The sequence below is a fragment of the Oryzias melastigma genome, linkage group LG1 (assembly GCF_002922805.2).
Source record: "Oryzias melastigma strain HK-1 linkage group LG1, ASM292280v2, whole genome shotgun sequence".
NCBI classification, from domain to species: Eukaryota; Metazoa; Chordata; class Actinopteri; order Beloniformes; family Adrianichthyidae; genus Oryzias; species Oryzias melastigma.
Window position 1 is genome coordinate 19,436,359 of NC_050512.1, and position 16,944 is coordinate 19,453,302.

Genomic DNA, 16,944 nt, shown 5'->3' on the forward strand with positions numbered 1-16,944 from the left:
AATTGGGTTGAAAGCCACTAACTGCTGGGAGTGTGTTTGGGTTCAGATATCAATGGCTAGTGGCTGAGTAATTGTGTTTGGACTTCTTGACATCATAGAAAAATGTTTTTCTAAAAAAAAAAAAATACACGGAGGACATGACTTTATTGTGACAATAAAAAAATATTTTTTATTAAATCAGTTTGCATACATCTAAAGGTGTAAGGTTAATGAATACATAAAAAAAACAGATGAGACTTTTTTAACCACAGGGGGGCAGTCATGCAGCATTTCTTTTCTACACACAGTGTAGATTTTACCACTAACCCTTTACCCAGTTCAGTTATGCAACCAGATCTTTTTATTGTGAAAATCCAAGAAGACAAACGTCCTTCACTGGATAGTTTTACAACAAGGCAACACACAGATAGAATATATATAAAAATATAAATTTATTATAGAAGCAGACAGTTGCCGTGTGTTCCTGCAGCACAGCTTCTCAGTCCATTTCAATCTTCATCTTCCATCAAGGGTTATCGTGCAGAAAGCATCATAACAAACTCTACAGGGAGACAGAAACAGAAGATTCACACAGAAAGATTAAAGACTCTCAGTAAAGAAGAGCACGCTGTCATACACTCCTCTGAGCCAACGGGAAGTTTTAACCAACATCCCTTCTGAAAACAGTTTTCTTCTTTTATTGTCACTAAATTAGGCCCTAGCGGAGTCATTTATCAAAGCAGGACAAAATAATTAAAACACTAATCTATTTCTTAATTTGTTCTTGTAAACAGCAAGCAGCTAATTATTCCTTATTTTAACTCACCATACTGATCATTGTAGATCCACTTGTTCATCAACAGGGAGACAAATGGGTTTTAGTCTCTTAAGGGGTTTAGCTTGAGGAAGGTTTTAGTTTTGGTCTGGAAGATGGAAGATTTGGGACGTAAACGTCTTGTTCAATGAGAAACAAGCTTTGATGTTTGGTAAAAACTATACTTAGAAATCGTTTGGGTTGGATCTGTATGAAGCATTTTGTCACATATTTCAATAAAGAGATGCTCGTTTTATATCTTAAATTGAAATTCCTAAAATTTGCTTTTTGTGTCACGTAAAAGGAAATTTTGACAGAACAATATTGAGTATCTTTATTCAAAAATACTCATAAAACCACATTAAAAGAGTCAGCAATCACAGATTGTACGAAATCCAGGACAGGTCATCTCACCAGCCTTTGCTCAGACACAATCCCCGCCTGTTTTACAATCTACAAAGACTTCTGGATAGGAGTGAGAAAAAAAAGAAAACATATTTTGACATCGGCTAATGTTAGTGTTCACAAGACCACCATAAAGGGAACACTTATCAATAATTGTGTGCAATTTTCAACTCTTAAAGAATAAAATTGCAACAGTTCCAGCGGTCTCCTTTGCTTGTATTGAGAGGGGAGAATATTTCAGATGGAAAAAGCTAAAAAAAAACACTCTGGTTCAAGACTTTCAAGACTTATTGAAAATATAGCAAATCTTTAACATGCCAGATAATGGTGCAAGATGGCGGTAAGCATGAGTGCAGGGGTTTACAGCTCCTGTTTTTGGTGGATCTCTGTGTGTTTTTTTTAGCATTGTTTTTGCACATCTTTCATGGAATTAAATAGACTCTACAGTCGCATGGACTTCCTGGACATCGGTTGCAAGAGGAAATTGACTATATGCAGTGACTTCCACTGCACTCAGATGGCAAATCCAGGAGGATCTGACATTTGTCTGATTTTTGCACATTTCTTTGTAATGTAATGTGCTTTTTTTCTATTTATTTATCTGTATTGATCATCCACATTAGGGGAAATATACTAGAATAATGACAATAAAGGCTTTCTGTTCTATTCTATTTTATTCTGTTCTATTATATACCAATGCATTGGAAATAAAAATAACACCCGTAAAATAAAAGCTTGTCATTTTACACACATGTATCAGTATTTAATGTATCGGTTTTTTTTAAGTGAAAATCTGAGAAATAAGTAAAAAAAATTACATAAAAGTTTATTTGCATAACATGATAGTTAAAGTCAAACATATGAATTGATTTTATTATTTTTTTATTGAATAGAATAGAATATTTTTTTATTTCTATAGAACTTTTTCCAGATAGAATCAAAAAGGGCTTTATAAAAAGACATCATAAAATTAAACTAAATCATAGAGAGGTAATTAAATCCAATAGTAATAATAGTGATTAAATTGAAAACAGTGAAACATAATAAAACTAGGACTAATTTAAAACTGTGAAAATCTCTGTTTTTATTTTATTTTATTTTATTTTGTTTTGTTTTATTAATCAGTGTTATATTTCATCTTGTAATACAGCGATTTTATTATTTTGTAAATTAATTTTTAACTTTTCCAAAAGTCATCTTGGTGTTGCCTTTACACTAGTTGTGGATAATAGATACTAGTTCATGAATAAAATCCCTTTTATCAACAATAACCATCACAAGAGTAAAAATGACAACATTATTTTAACTTGTCTTTAATAAATAAAAAATAAATCATATATTCTAAGTCTAATAATAAATGTAAATGTATAATAATAAAGTGTTAGTCAAAGAGTCTCTGTCCACTCACCATCAAAGTCAATGCAGCCATCTTTGTTGAGGTCAATGTCCCCCAGAATCTCCTCCAGCTCGCCCTTCTTCAGCTTCTCCCCGAGGAGGGTCTTCATGCCTTCCTTCAGCTCATCCAGAGTGATCTTTCCATCGCCGTCACAGTCGAACTGGATGTCACGACCACGCAGACAAAACATTGAATGCAAATTGAACAACCAAACTTTTCTGTGATTTAAAAAAAGTGGACGACCTACAATATAACATTTTAAAAGAAAACTTTATAAGCTGAAAAACTAGTCAATAAAAGTAATAAAAAACACACACAAATGAATGAATAATAAAGATATGATCCCAGCTGAGATCATTAAGAGCGCATCAGCACTGATGTTTGCTTTTGCAGCAATCCTTTAAACCTGTTAAGCCATCGTGCATCAAAGCAATGACTCAGGTGTGTGAAGTAGTGATTCATCACCTCATTTATTTGGCTTTGTCTGATGTGTCACAAAGGCCTTGAGTTCTATCGAATTTTCTGACGAGTCTCAGAAGCTCTTTGTTTCTCAGCCATTTTACAATGCACAAATTTGACAAAATAGGAAAAACATTCAGTCAAAATTAAAGACATGATCAACCATTTGATTATCTAACATGTGGATAAATATCTCTGTAAATCCACATATCGATTCAATGCTGGCAAAGTTCTGGTTTGACCTTCGATCATTCCTCTTACAAGAACTGGAAATTTTTTACAATTATTTTTTTTTTTTAACTCTTAAAGAAAAATCACTTGTAAAGTTTAACTAGAGTTCAAAATTAACCATTTTGCAGCCAAATGAGACCAAAGTGCTGAAAATATAAGAAAAATTGAATAAAACAAACGTTCAAGATCATTAAGCGTCTCTGTGGTACACAGTGTCCCTATAAACACACCTTTGCACATTTGGGCTGAAAAACAGTTTGTCCCAATCTGACCCGCAAATATTTCCTTAGAAGGTTTTTTTCTGTAGAATAAGTCTGTAAAATTATAAAGTGTTGGTTTTGGAGTAGAACTGTATTTGTCTTGTCCTGTAATGCATCATTAAGTTCCAGATTACGTGAAAACATGTGAGGAGTTCCAGCAGGTTGTGGATCCTGAACGTTGAGGGTTTTCTAGGTTATTTTTGAGCATACAGTCAGAGTTTTTTAAGTACATAGAAAACTTCAGATCTTTGTTTTGGACAAAAATGCAAAGGTAAAGAGCACTTTAACAAAGTTGAGAATTTTGGAGCTTTCAGGCAGAGCAGATGTATGAGTATTTGACATGTGGAAGCCACAATGATTTCTGAAAGCTACAAACTAAGCCAACATTATTATTTGTTTTATATATGCACATTGGGCAAATACAATAAAAAAAGACGTTTCTGAAAACTCAATTTGACAATCCTGTCCATAAAATGACAAATACCAACTAACAAAAGTGCTTTGTTTCTGCTTTAAAAATTAAAAGGTGTCAATAAATGGTAAAATAAAAAGGGAGGACTGCATTGTTTTCTGATTGGGCCTTCTTTCTTTGGTTTATTTGCTCTTTTATTTGTCTTTAAAGAAAGATAAAGTAAATGTAAAACATCTTCCACCATTAGTTTTGCTTACCTGTCTAAAAGCACTGCGCAGTTCTTTGAGTCCAACCATGTGAGCGGTCTCTGCCACCATCCTCGGTCCCATTAACTCACAGAAATCATCGAAATCAACATGGCCACCCCCTGCAAGAAAAAAAGAAACCGTGTGAAAGTTGAAACAGGCGTGATTTTGACGGGTTAGACACCCTTAAGGTTTAGGAAAAGTCATGCAAACACAGATCACTAGCATGATTGTTTACTTTGTCTTTCTTTCGAGGGGACCAAACTGCCGAAAGAAAGTTACAAGCATGAAATAAAACAGGACCAGTTCTGCTACTGAAAAATGTATTTATCCTCTCATTACTCCACAATTAATTGCCTTCTTTTTTTATTTTGGCTATTGTAATCTAGATTATTAAACAGGGCGCCATCAGAGCATTTTGAAGTCTGAAAACTATGGTGTCCCTCAAGTACAAATCACATCAACAAATCGCACGACGCAAAAGCATTTTAAAAATCACACCGAAAATTTAAAAAAGAAACAAATCTCTATATTTATTGCCTAACTTTTCTAGTTACTCATTGTGCTTTCTAACATTTTATTTTATGTATTCATTTTTGAACATTTTTTTAATGTATCAGTTTTTGTTTCAATTTCTAAAATATAATGCTGATTTTTAAATATTTGTTTTGTTTTTTAATTGTTTTTTGGGATTTTAAAACTATTTTTGCGTCAAGTAATTTGTTGATGTTTTGCACTTCAGGGCCACCGTAGAAACAATACTGATTTCCACTAATAACACCAGGGTGTTCTTAGGACTAATTGTTTTTTAGGAGAAAAAAAAATACGTAGTTTAAAGACCCACTCTGGTCATCTTTTGATGTAATTTTAAAGTGTTCCCAGAGCTCTTGAAATTATGTTTATGCAGTTTTATAGCCAAAATTAAAAAACAAATCTGTGTCATTTTCGAGGACATAGTTTCTGCAGAGCAGCAGTGGAAGTTCACCTCTGATTTTTGACTGGACAGAGCACAGAGCAACCCCAACCCCCCTTTCCCTCCCTGTTGTTGAGAGCTCCTGTTTACATGTTCTACCGCTAGCTAACAGCCCCTCACAACCCCAACCTAACATTACTGATGCAATAAAATGGCGGGCAATATTGGAGCTATCCAGCCGCACAGTTTGGAGCCAGACGCCAGCTTAGATGAAGAAAACAAGACGTACATGGAGGTGGATGCATCAAAATGGAGTGGAGCAGAAAGCTTGTGGCTTGCAGATTATAGTTTGTATGTAAAAACAACAAGCTTTTAGAATCGTTATTTTTTTTAACCTGATTTTCACTAATTTGAATAAAGAAATATTCAGAGATGCAATTCAAATATGTCCTCCATCTTCAGAAAAATCTTCAAAATCTTTAAATCCACTTACACATTGAGGTTTGTCGTTATGTCCAGTAGTGCACTGCTACTAAACCCACTCATCACTAAAACAAAATGTTCTCTGTGTGTCAATAGAAGTAAAAACACGAGCTCAGCAATGTGCTGGCCTCGCTTCATCCAGTCAGAACCAGCTTTGCTCTGTTTGAAACCAGCGGTAATTATTAAACACAGACACAATGGGCTGGCTCATGTTATTACTCTGACAAAAGGCAGGCTTATTTGATGCTGCATACACCAATAAGCTCGCTGCGCTTTTATTATTTTTGAACCCTCGTAAGAAGTAAAAAAGACTGCCTCTATAAAGCCTTGAAATTGTTTGATGGGTCAGAAATTTGATCAGAGCTTTTAGCCTCCGACTGCGGAGAGACAGACGAGCGCGGGCAGAGGCGGCCCTCCAAAGACACTTCGGAGTCCTTCAAGAAATGCTTGAAAGTGTCATGTAGTTACAAAATCAGCTTAAGGCCTGTGAAACAAAAGACCCCCCTTTGGAAAATTGATTTTCAAGTTAGCAAAGTAGAGTATCATTCTGTTTGACTGGTTTTGATCTGAAGCAGCAGCAGAGGCGGCGGCAGCAGCAGCGGTCCTGGAGGACTCCTGCCGGGAAGACACTTTGTCTCAATCTTTTGGTGAGCCTTTAATCTGAGTTTCTCTGCAGTTGGAGGTGTGATATTGCTGGTAATGGATTTCCACAAAAGCTCCATATTACCCTGAAAAACCTTAAAGGTTACATGGAATCTAAAATGTAAATTAATTATATTCTTAACAGTTGTATTAATGTTTCCACTGAAAAATACTTTATTTTTCCCTTTTTACTTTTATTAATTTATCATACACATACTTTAATTGCATGTATACCTGTATTTAATATTTACTCATTTTTTGAAATCTTGTTTGGACATTTTAAAAAAGAATGTGGCCGTCTTTAAATCTGTGTTTTCAAGAGCCTTCGTTAGTCTTGTTCAATCTAATCAGGAAATTATCCTCCCCTGCATAATCTGATTAGCTGGCAGGAAGGAAGCCAGAAGCTAGCAAGTCTGTTATGCCTAATTGGTCAGAAAAACAACAAAAAAACTTGTATTTCCTATCCACTTCTCCTCCACTTTAGTTAAAAATACCAATATGTTAAAGAGATTTGTAAAGTTCCCACCAATGCAACAACTTTCTGATTATATTATATTTAGAAGGGGCGTGGCTGATGTAGACAAACACTAACAAGTTGTTTTCTGCTATTTATGATATGTTTATGCAAACGGCAGTAGAATAACTGGATGTTCTCCAGGGTTTTAAGATTTTGATTTAAGAAATTGTGCTTTTCAGCCGCTTTTATTTGACTTGTTGACATCCTGCTTTGATCTCTGTGTCGAGTTTTGCTGTTTTCAGTTTCACAGTCACAGTAGGTTTGAGTTTAAATCATCCTCAGCTGTTTCTGTTTCACTTAATTGCTCTTCCATTTATTTGAGTCCATGGTTTTCAGTTGCACATTAGCAGGTTTTCTGTTTTGCCATCTGTCTGAGTTGGGTTTTTGTGGCTCAGGGATTTCATTTGATTTTTTTTTTTCCTCTCTCGTCAAGTTTAATGTATTTTATTAAAGATTTTGCTACATGTCTTTGACTCTTGCGTTTTGACATCTTTAATTTCTTTTTTTGACTTATCTTTTTCCTTTATGTTGGAATATAAGTAGTAAATTCTGTTTGGTAGCTCTTTTTTATAGCTGTTATATGGATACTTTTGAGTCATTTCAATTTGCTGTTTATAAAAGTAAGAAATCTTTCAGAAAGTAATTATAAAAAGAACACAAAGTCACTTTGTGTGGTGCAACTGCTACATGTACACACTCAGTCAATTGATTAGATCACAAATTATATTTTCCAAAACCATCAGCATTCAGTATGTTTGCTATATTCTTCTGATACCAAGAAAGTTCTAGGTGGGATAGGCTCCAGCAACCCTATGAACCCAAAAGGGATTGTGTGAGTTTGGAAAATGGGTGGATGAATTACTTTCTACTTTCTACAGAAAAATAGATATAAAAGTAAAAAATATATATATATAAAGTGCATAAAAACTGCAGCTTGCTATTAAAGTCACAGGTAATTTATATTTTTCAGCATTGCTGGAGAGCAAACCCCACAGCAGCCTGTAAATGGTGTGACGTGACATTTGCAAGTAAACTTCTGCTCTTTAATGGGATGGGATGCAGCTGGCTGTTTATGCAGATGGCATGACATGAGGGCTTTATTTTTCCACAGAAGCTTATGTGGTCACTTGTGCTGCTGCCTGGAACTAATGGCTAAGCGTTAGCAAAGCTATCCACTCCTAATGGCCGTGGTGACAAGTTTTTCATCAACCAATGCAGTAGCAATGCTAAAATATTCCTTATTGTTATTCTAAAAGTTCATCTTAATTATTATTTATGCAAATATAACCTTTTTCATTTGTGCCTTACACAATGAAAGACTGAAATCCTTGCAGAGAACGGCGTATTTGTTTTGTCAAGACTCCTTTTTCTCCTTTCTTTCTACCTCCTGACTGCTTTTTCTTGTATCTGTCTTTGCATATTAACCGGAAGGAAGAACTAATGTAGTAAAATATTCATCTGCAGTATGATTTGAAACGTAACTCTGGTAAAAAAGCAGTGAACGTGAAAACTAAAATATGGCTGAAAGAAATCCACTGACTGTGCAGCAGTAAAAATGTTTCCAACCTGGTAACCCGCTTTATTTTTACATGCTGGTTTCAAACCTGGAGCAGCAGGTTTAGTTGTGTAGATGATGGATTTAGCTAAGAGGTCCAGGTGCAGGGAAGGTAACGCTCACTGTTTGGAACATCGGTGCAATGACATTTGTTGCTTTGCTGACCTAAATTATATAACAAACACTATCAAAGCAAATTCATATGAAACAATGAATAAAGGAAATTTTAACCCCTTCGTGCCTGAATTTATTTCCAATTAGCCATCCATCCGTTCATTTTCTTACGTATGAACGTGAGGGCCCAGTCGTCATTGGGGATTAGTAGGGATTTAGAGGAATATGCAGAGATGCATGAATGGATCAAAGTACTGTTTTAGGGTATTTTTGTGAGGAATTAAGATTATAATACACCTAAAACCTCAAAACTGATTGATTTTGCATGATATAGGCCCTTTGAAAACACCAAAAACTCAATTTTTATTGGAGTGGGTCTTTAACCCTAGAGCACTATCGCAGGGTGATTTTAACTCAAACAAAAGTATTTACTGGGTAAAGTATCACATGTTTCAGGAGTGGGTGGAAAAAGGCCAAGTCTCCAGTATCATTATTATTTTTAGTAATTTTTTTTGTTCTCAAATTCCTAATTTTTCAGCAACATTCGAGCATCTTTTTATTTCTTTTAAAGAAGTCTTTAAAAAAATATCTGATCTTGTGCTTGGATCATATATGGCGGTACATGACAACTGGACCAAGTGAGCAGACACAGATTCCTTTCAATAAAATGAAGACAATTCGGTCTCCATTTTTTACGAGGCTGCCATGTTGGGGCCAGACGACGTCAGTAAGCAGTGATCGATCTGAATCTGTTTAAGTCAACATTTCCATGGCAACCACCTTCCCTAATCAGGACTGAGCTTGTTGGAAGGCCACGATATTAAAAATGGGCTTGGGAGAGTCTATTACATGTTTGACTGAGGGGTCAGCAGGTGCCACATGCTTTTATTGAGGCATCTGATTGGCCTATTTATAACTGAAATTTGAAAAACAAAAAAGGATTTGCAAAAACACATTAAAGAATGATTATTCTGAAAAATAAAACTACCAAATAATGGTTTATTTCTTCATAGATCTAGTGAGTACTTCCTGTTCAGAACGAGAAGGGGTTACTTAGATAAGTTTTATTATAAAGTCAAAGGTTTGCACATCTAATCTTGTACTACAGCAAATACTTGAGATTGTTGCATTTCTGGGGTATACTTCTATCACTTGGTTGCATCTACACCCTTATATTTACAGAAAATAATCTTGAGTTGATTTATTGACACGTTAAAAAGGGATCAATCTACACAGGAAAACAATCACTAAATGTATCGAGCAGACCAAGAGGAGCTTCTCCTCATGCAAACTAGCCTGTCCAGTTTGCGCCTGCAGTGAAACGCCTGATAATCAGCGTGACAGAGCATCTTGTACGCTCCCGGCCCCCCAAAGACAAACATCACTTCCTACGGGACTTGTAGGGAGAGAACACAACCACAAACTTTCTTGGTGAACACACAAAAGACACGACACACACAGTCACAACAAGTCATTTCAGAAAGTCCCATCAATCATGCACACATGCTGAAACCCCCCAGGAATCAAGGAAAGCACACCGTCACATACAGGCTGACAGATAATACTGACATTTCATCTTGATTTGCTGGATGATCTCAATGAGCTCCATCTCAGTAGGCATGTAGCCCATGGTCCTCATGCAGTCTGCGATGTCTTTGTAATGGATGAAGCCATCTGCGTCATAGTCAAATTCCTTGAAGGCCTCTTGGAGCTCTGGTAAACAGAAATTAGATTGATTGCAACAGCATAAGACAGGTAAAACATTTCTCCCGGGAGCCAAACTCTGGCTACGTTTGTGCAGAAAAAGAGAGTAGAAGGTTGGAGGATAGTTGAAGGTTTGAACTTTACTGAAAGTTTACGATTGCAGCAAAAAGTTGCAAAGTAATGTTTTTTAAAAAATATAAGTCGTGCAGCTTCAATTGATGTTTTTTTAGCTTTGGAATGTTTTTCAAGACAGTCTGTAAAACATTCCTATGAGTTTGAAAAGTCAGCAAGTTTAAAGGCAAAAGTTTGCGAAGGATGAACTGTCTCTGTGTTGCTAGATTTCCATCTTACCATCAAGCTCCAGTGGCATCAGTTCTCTTTCCTGTAGAGCAAAAGAAAAAAAAACAAAGTACAACGGCAATAATTAAAAGGCAGCATGGCAAGATGGCACGAAAAATCAAGAGAGCTTTAGTTCTCTTGAGAAATATTGAGCAATAATTTGTTTTTGACTTCCAAATTAGAACAACATGCATTTCATGTCAACACTGCAGCAACCTGACAGTGAACTCTAATGGGATTTCACCCAGCGACATATCTCCCTAATTTGCAATCTGATACAATATCATGCACTACTTGGTGTCGGTGCACACACACACATAAACGCACACCCCAACGCATCTTCAAAAAAATAAAAATGATGGCGTTATCTCCGTCTGTGTGCATACAAACAAACACCCCCGCATGAGCGCATGACAGGGACTTGCACAATCCTTGCAAGCGGAGATGCATGTATTCTCATTCACAGACATGCACACTGCTCTACTTTGAAGCTGTTTGCATACAAGTCCCTATTTGTATACATGTCTGCTTTCTCTGGCTTGTCGTGGCATTTCATTGGGTCGATTTCTTTGTTTTGCTTCCTTTCTTTTTCCTCTCTCGTGTATTTTTGGAGGTGAGCCATAGCTTAAGGCAAGGAGCAAAGTGTCCATTTTAAGCAGAATGGATGACGGCAGAACTCGGGCATGCTGAGGGCTTAAAGCAGCAGCATGTACATATGTCTGATGACAGACAGAGAGGGGTGACAATCCATGTCCAATTTTTTGAAACAAAAAATTAAAACCCAAAAACATCTCTGAAAATCATTACGTTAAATTGTAAAATTTGACCACATCTTAAAGTTCCACTCCAATCATCGTGATGTATTTTTAAATTGTTCCTAGTGGTCTTTTAATTATGATTATTTAGCCAAAATCAAAGAAACAGTTTATTTATTAAGGACATAGTTTCTGCAGAGCAGCAAGAGTTAATTAGAAATTTGCCTTGGAGTTGTGGGCGGGACTATTGGCTACTCCCACTTCTTATCATCCGTTTACACTCTCTCCCACTAGCTTACAGCCCCTCACAACCAAACCTAATATTACTGGTGCAACAAAAATGGCGAGCCACATTGGAGTAGTCCAACTGTACAGTTTTGATCCAAATAAAAGTACAGACGAGGAAAACAAAGACGTACATGGATCTATTTGTCTATAAGCAGATGCATCAGAATGGAGTGGAGCAGGAAGCTGCTATTTCTGTCTGCTCCAATTATTTGAATAAAGATTTTCTTCATATATGCCCTCCATCATGAGAAAAGTCCCACAAGAACATGTTAAAAACACCAAAAAACATGCTTTTTATTGGAGTTGGTATTTAAGTGCGCCTGCAACAGAACCTCAATATCATGTAAGGCTTCTTTCTTCAAGTATTTATTTATGTGCTTTCTCACTCCTGCCGTTCGGAGTATTCTCTGGAAGGGTCATGAAGAACACCATCTTTACTCTCTTGGCTGCTGCCTCTCTCGTTTATATTTCAAAGCACGCAGCGAATTTTTGATTGGCAGTCTCCGAAGCCTGAGGTAAAACAAAAAATAACATTTTATAGATCTGTATATGTTACATATTTTGTAGCTCTGATAGTTTACGTGTTTTTCTCTTTGCCTTGATGTCATATTTCTTCTTTACAAGGGAACATAATCCTCTAGGTTTGTTGTTTTCAGCTTGTGGCCTCTGATACATGCGATTGCTGCTGCAGTGTTGTTTGTCGGGGGGAGCTCAAGGATGGTTCCAGGAGGCAAAAAAAAAAATACTGTTTTGATTTTCTTAAGAGACTAAACTGCCTTCCATGCACACTAGGACAGGGTATTGCCAAAAAAAAATCCAGAATCCATTCAATTTGATTCAGCAGAGCCTGGATTGATTTGATTCAGATTTTTTTTTTTTGTTCTTTTGATTTGATTCAATTCAATTTTGAGTCTACAAAGTTTACACACGTAGACACATTTGTTTAGAAATACATGAATAATCAAATATGGTTTGAAGATATTCATGTCAATCTGACAGTTTATATACTATGAAATGCATTAGCGAAATTATAATGAGATTGTCAATACATACAGTGTTACATGAATTCTCAAACGGAAAAACTCAAAAACAATTGTTTTGCTTCTCTTGGAGGGCGATTCAGTTTGGCCACTAGGTGGCGATCACACTGTAGCATTACACCTTATTTCAGAAGACGAAAGTATGAGCAAAAAACGGTGCTTTAGACCATAAATGGTTGCTTTAAAAATATTTCCTTAAAACAATTTAGAAATTCATGCCTGTGAGTATGTAAAGGTGTTCATTTAGTCAGCAATGTATGTTTAGGTCGACAGAGCGTTAGCATTAGCTGCCCTATGGGAAATCCCATTATACGTTAGCATCAAGCTAGAGTACTTTAGCATTATCTGTTAGATCAATGTCTTCTCATTGATTTATTAAGCTTAGATCAATTCAGAATGATGAATCGGTTTTATCAACTCAGCCCTAATGCACATTTTTAACAGTATATGCATCCTTGATTTGAATCAGTCTTTCATTCAGAGTACAAGTTTTGACCTTAACTTTTGAAAAAGTGAAAAAGGAAAAACAAGAATCTGAAATGCAAAGGAAAGAGGAATATTTCCCACTAATTTATCACCCGTCTTGCAGTTAATACATAAATCACACAAGGTCATCCTGCCTACGTTTGCAACTGCAACAGTAAAAGGAGAGGCTCCCATGGTTTATCTTGATGCTGCTCCACGTTTCAGGCTCCCAAACGATTATTCACACTATAATACGGGCAACACAGTCAGAATGCGGTGCCAAGATGCAATTGCATAAATAGCTATGTCACTTTTCATCACTGCCTATGAGCTTCTGTGGTTTATTTAAGCCTTCTGTTCTAAAATGATTTTCCTATTGTGCTGCTCACAGTTTATTGCATCTGTTTCCTGATCCCTGGATCCTCCAGTCATACAGGACCAACATTTAGATAGCAAGGTCAGGCCAATAATTAGATTTTTTTTACTTTCCCCTCATCCAGAAAGGAATGGACAGCATGCCATGCAGACTCTAAGTTCATCCATCAGAATGAGCCCATTAACTGTTAATGTCATTCTGCCTGCCTTCACATAGCCAATTTGAGCTCCGCTTTGTAAGCATGACGCATGCAGTCTCAGAGAGCTTTGTTCATGCCTTGTAATAACACATAAAGACGTCAGCGTCAAAAAGGTACTAAGAAAACAAGAAAGAAAAGCACATATAGATGCCCTTCATTTAGCAGCACAATCATCAAACCCTTCATCTATCAGACCTTCATGTGTACCAATTATTATTCATTTGTGGCGGCTCTATGACACTTAGATCTAATGATTAGTGACGGTGAATCTTGGGTTAATGAAACAAGTACTGCTGCAGCATTGAGGGTCTCTCTGCATCTGTGCACCAGCATCATCTATCTTCAGCTCGGAGAATAATAGAATCAGATCAGCGACTATTGTTGGGCAAAAACACAAGAGCTTAAGCTCACATTTATAATTTTCCAAAAATTGCCTGAGAACAATAAAAAAAATATACAAAAGGGTCCTGTTAGTTGATAATATTCTTGCTGTAGAAAACACCATTCAATTTTTATAAACACAAAAAATACACTTGGTGTTTAATTCTGTGTAATCATGGTAAATCATTTTCTCATAATAAAGGCAGCCTTTGATTCTGTTTTGTATTTCCTCTCTGCAGGGTCTCCTTCCGTTCAGTGATTACACTCTGTAACCCACTGCCTCTTTAGCCTCCAAACTCCAAACAATGGAAGTAAATTGCTGAAAAACTACGCAAAAGTTTCCCAGTTTAAACTCACATTTGTGGAATTTGTATGCATGCATTTCTCTAAGGGAAATAGTTAATCATACTATTAGATTAACCTGCCTAATTCATGCAAAAAGCAAAGGGTTGAAAAAAATTGCTGTCATCAGAACTAGCAAGAAGAAGGTTTTTGTATTGGTTGTACTTCAGTCAAACCCGAGTGGCAAACTTAAAGAGATGTAAGAGGTGTAAAAATCAAAGCTAAAGTCCCATCAGTTGACTTACTCTTGGTTGTGTAAAATTTATTCTCCACATTTGACCATTAAATGAGTTGTGAGCTGCAGTCCCAGCCCACTGGAGAACCATTTGGTGATTTAACCGATCTCAAATACTGAGTGTCAAGCAGGGGGTAACAAGGTCCGATTTTTAGAGTCTTTGGTATCACTCAACCAATGACCTCCCAGTTTTAGGATGGACACTCCACTACTAGTCCACTAAACTAGTTTATAGGTCTAAGCTAATGTTAGTGCTTCAAAGATGTGTTTTTTTTTTTAAGCTTAGATCTACTCGCTGTGACATAGGTGGATGGGAGTGGAGACATTTGAAGCGTGTGCCAAAAAGCTTTTGCAACTCATGAAGCTCTGAAGCAAAATCAGCGTGTTAAGCTACGTTCACACCGCCCTTCGCAACGTGCGTTCAAGTGACCACTTCCATTGAAAAGTCTATGTAAATGCACGTAAATGTGCGTTTCTGATTTCTGTGTTCAAAACGCTTGTGTTTATGCATCGCTACATTGCTATACGACTGTTTTCAGGCCCCACATACAAAACGCACGAAAAAGTTAAACCAGGTTGAACTTTGACCAAACAGGGATTCAGATTTGGTAGTAACCATAGACATATAATAATCACTGGACAAAGCGGGGTGCTGACTTCACCTTACCTCCGGCCTTCTCAAAAATGAGGCTAAAGCCCGTCACCGTGGCTTCCTGATACGGCCGCTGCCATTTTGAAACCAGTTGACAGTGAGTGGTCTGAAGAAGTCTGAGTCACGTTCTTAGAAGAACTACTGTCGCCAGTCACGAGTGATTTTGTTGGAAGTCCACACCCTTGAAAACAGCTCAATCAAATGTTTGAGGTGGGGCCAGAAGGCACCACATGCTTTTGGTAACCCACCTGATTGGCCGGTTTTTTACTTGAATAACTTGTGATAAAGAAAAAAATATCTTTAAAAAATTAGGATTGGAAAGAAGATGTTTAGAAGAATGCATAGGAACAAGAATGGTTATTTTGACAATAAAATGACTGAGAAATAATTGTCTATTTCTTAATAAAGTCTATGGGATTTTTACCTCCTTGGAACCGGCAGGTACTTTCTATTTGTATGTATTTGAAGCCTAATGAGGCAATTGTTTTTGCGACATTGGGGTATATAAATAAAATTGAATATTTGGAACACAAGAGGGGAGGGGTTGAGATGCCCTGTGAATATACAGTCAATGGTAGTGACGTATTAATCCTGGAATTATATGACTCTGAATCGGAATTGTTTCCCTACCCCTACAGCTTATACCTATACCTTCATTTATCCCACCAAGCAGAGAGATATGGAAGAAAATAGTGTCTTCAAATTTGGACGTTACTCCCACTTAATGACGTCTTCATTAGCTGACAGTCATCTATGTTAGTGCATAGCTGCCAGCGCTCAGACAATCCTATAAACAACAGAAAAACAAAAGAAGAAGAAGAAGCCCACTCCAGCCAGTTCACTGTGGACACAATTAGCTATTCGAGCATTTTTGAATGCACGTTTAGCACGTTCTTGAATGCGCGTCACATGCCTGGTGTGAACGTAACTTTACACTCTATAAATAGATGGACATTAAAGATTTGATAGCATTTGTGAGGACATATGTGCTGCTGAACTGACCTGTCCAAAAAGTTTATTTAGGTAGGAGACATAAGCTGCAGCCACCATTGAACTGTTGCTGAGGCTCCTTTTACTCTTCCGCTTACCCTCCTCTTCTCCAGGGTCCTTCCCTTTGGCTGTGGAGGACTTGGTGCTGTGAAGCGTGGATTTTTAATCTAGTTGTTGAGAGTTGTCATCATCAAAACAAGCATTTGAAGGGAACAACCTAACAGTAAATAGTGACTTTTAGGTGGCAGTCCTTTAAAGACAACCATGAAATGGTTTAGTTTCAGTACCATCCAAAACATCTCAAATGAAGTCACTTAAAACTCCCTGGTATGTATCACTCAGGAATATTAATTCTGTACATATATCCCCACCCAGTCCCATTTGTTAGAAACTGAGAATGATAGCAACCAGAATTTCTTGGAGAGGCTAAGCTGAAGGGCCTTGTTTTTGAATTTCCCCATAGCGGGCGAGTTTCCAGCGGGTGCAGCCCTCACTCCTCGTTGAGACACGCTGGGAGAGAAAGAAGCCTTTATCAATTTAAAGTGAGCTAGATTTTAGGGGAACTGTAATTATCTTTTAATGTTCTTCCAAAACAAACATGAAAATCATTCCCATTCAGAAGTAATGATGACATCACAATACTCGCCTTGGTACAGTTTAGTTTCTTGGTTTGGTTCATTAATTTATAAAAGTCGTATTTGTTGTCTGACATTTTCTAGTTGGTTACCTTGTTTATTAAGCTTTCTGGATAAG

The 16,944-nt window shown here is 36.9% G+C and overlaps 1 protein-coding gene across 1 annotated transcript; it reads right to left on the minus strand.

Moving 5' to 3' along the window:
* Window positions 1–127: 127 nt before the first annotated feature.
* Window positions 128–16,266, minus strand: cabp4 (calcium binding protein 4). Its single transcript, XM_024289338.2, has 6 exons — window positions 16,204–16,266; window positions 10,481–10,511; window positions 9,995–10,138; window positions 4,214–4,323; window positions 2,607–2,754; window positions 128–541 (listed from the first exon to the last, which is right to left on the minus strand). The coding sequence occupies exons 1-6, from the start codon at window positions 16,249–16,251 to the stop codon at window positions 513–515; spliced, it is 510 nt and encodes a 169-aa protein (XP_024145106.1). The 5' UTR covers window positions 16,252–16,266; the 3' UTR covers window positions 128–512.
* Window positions 16,267–16,944: the final 678 nt, after the last annotated feature.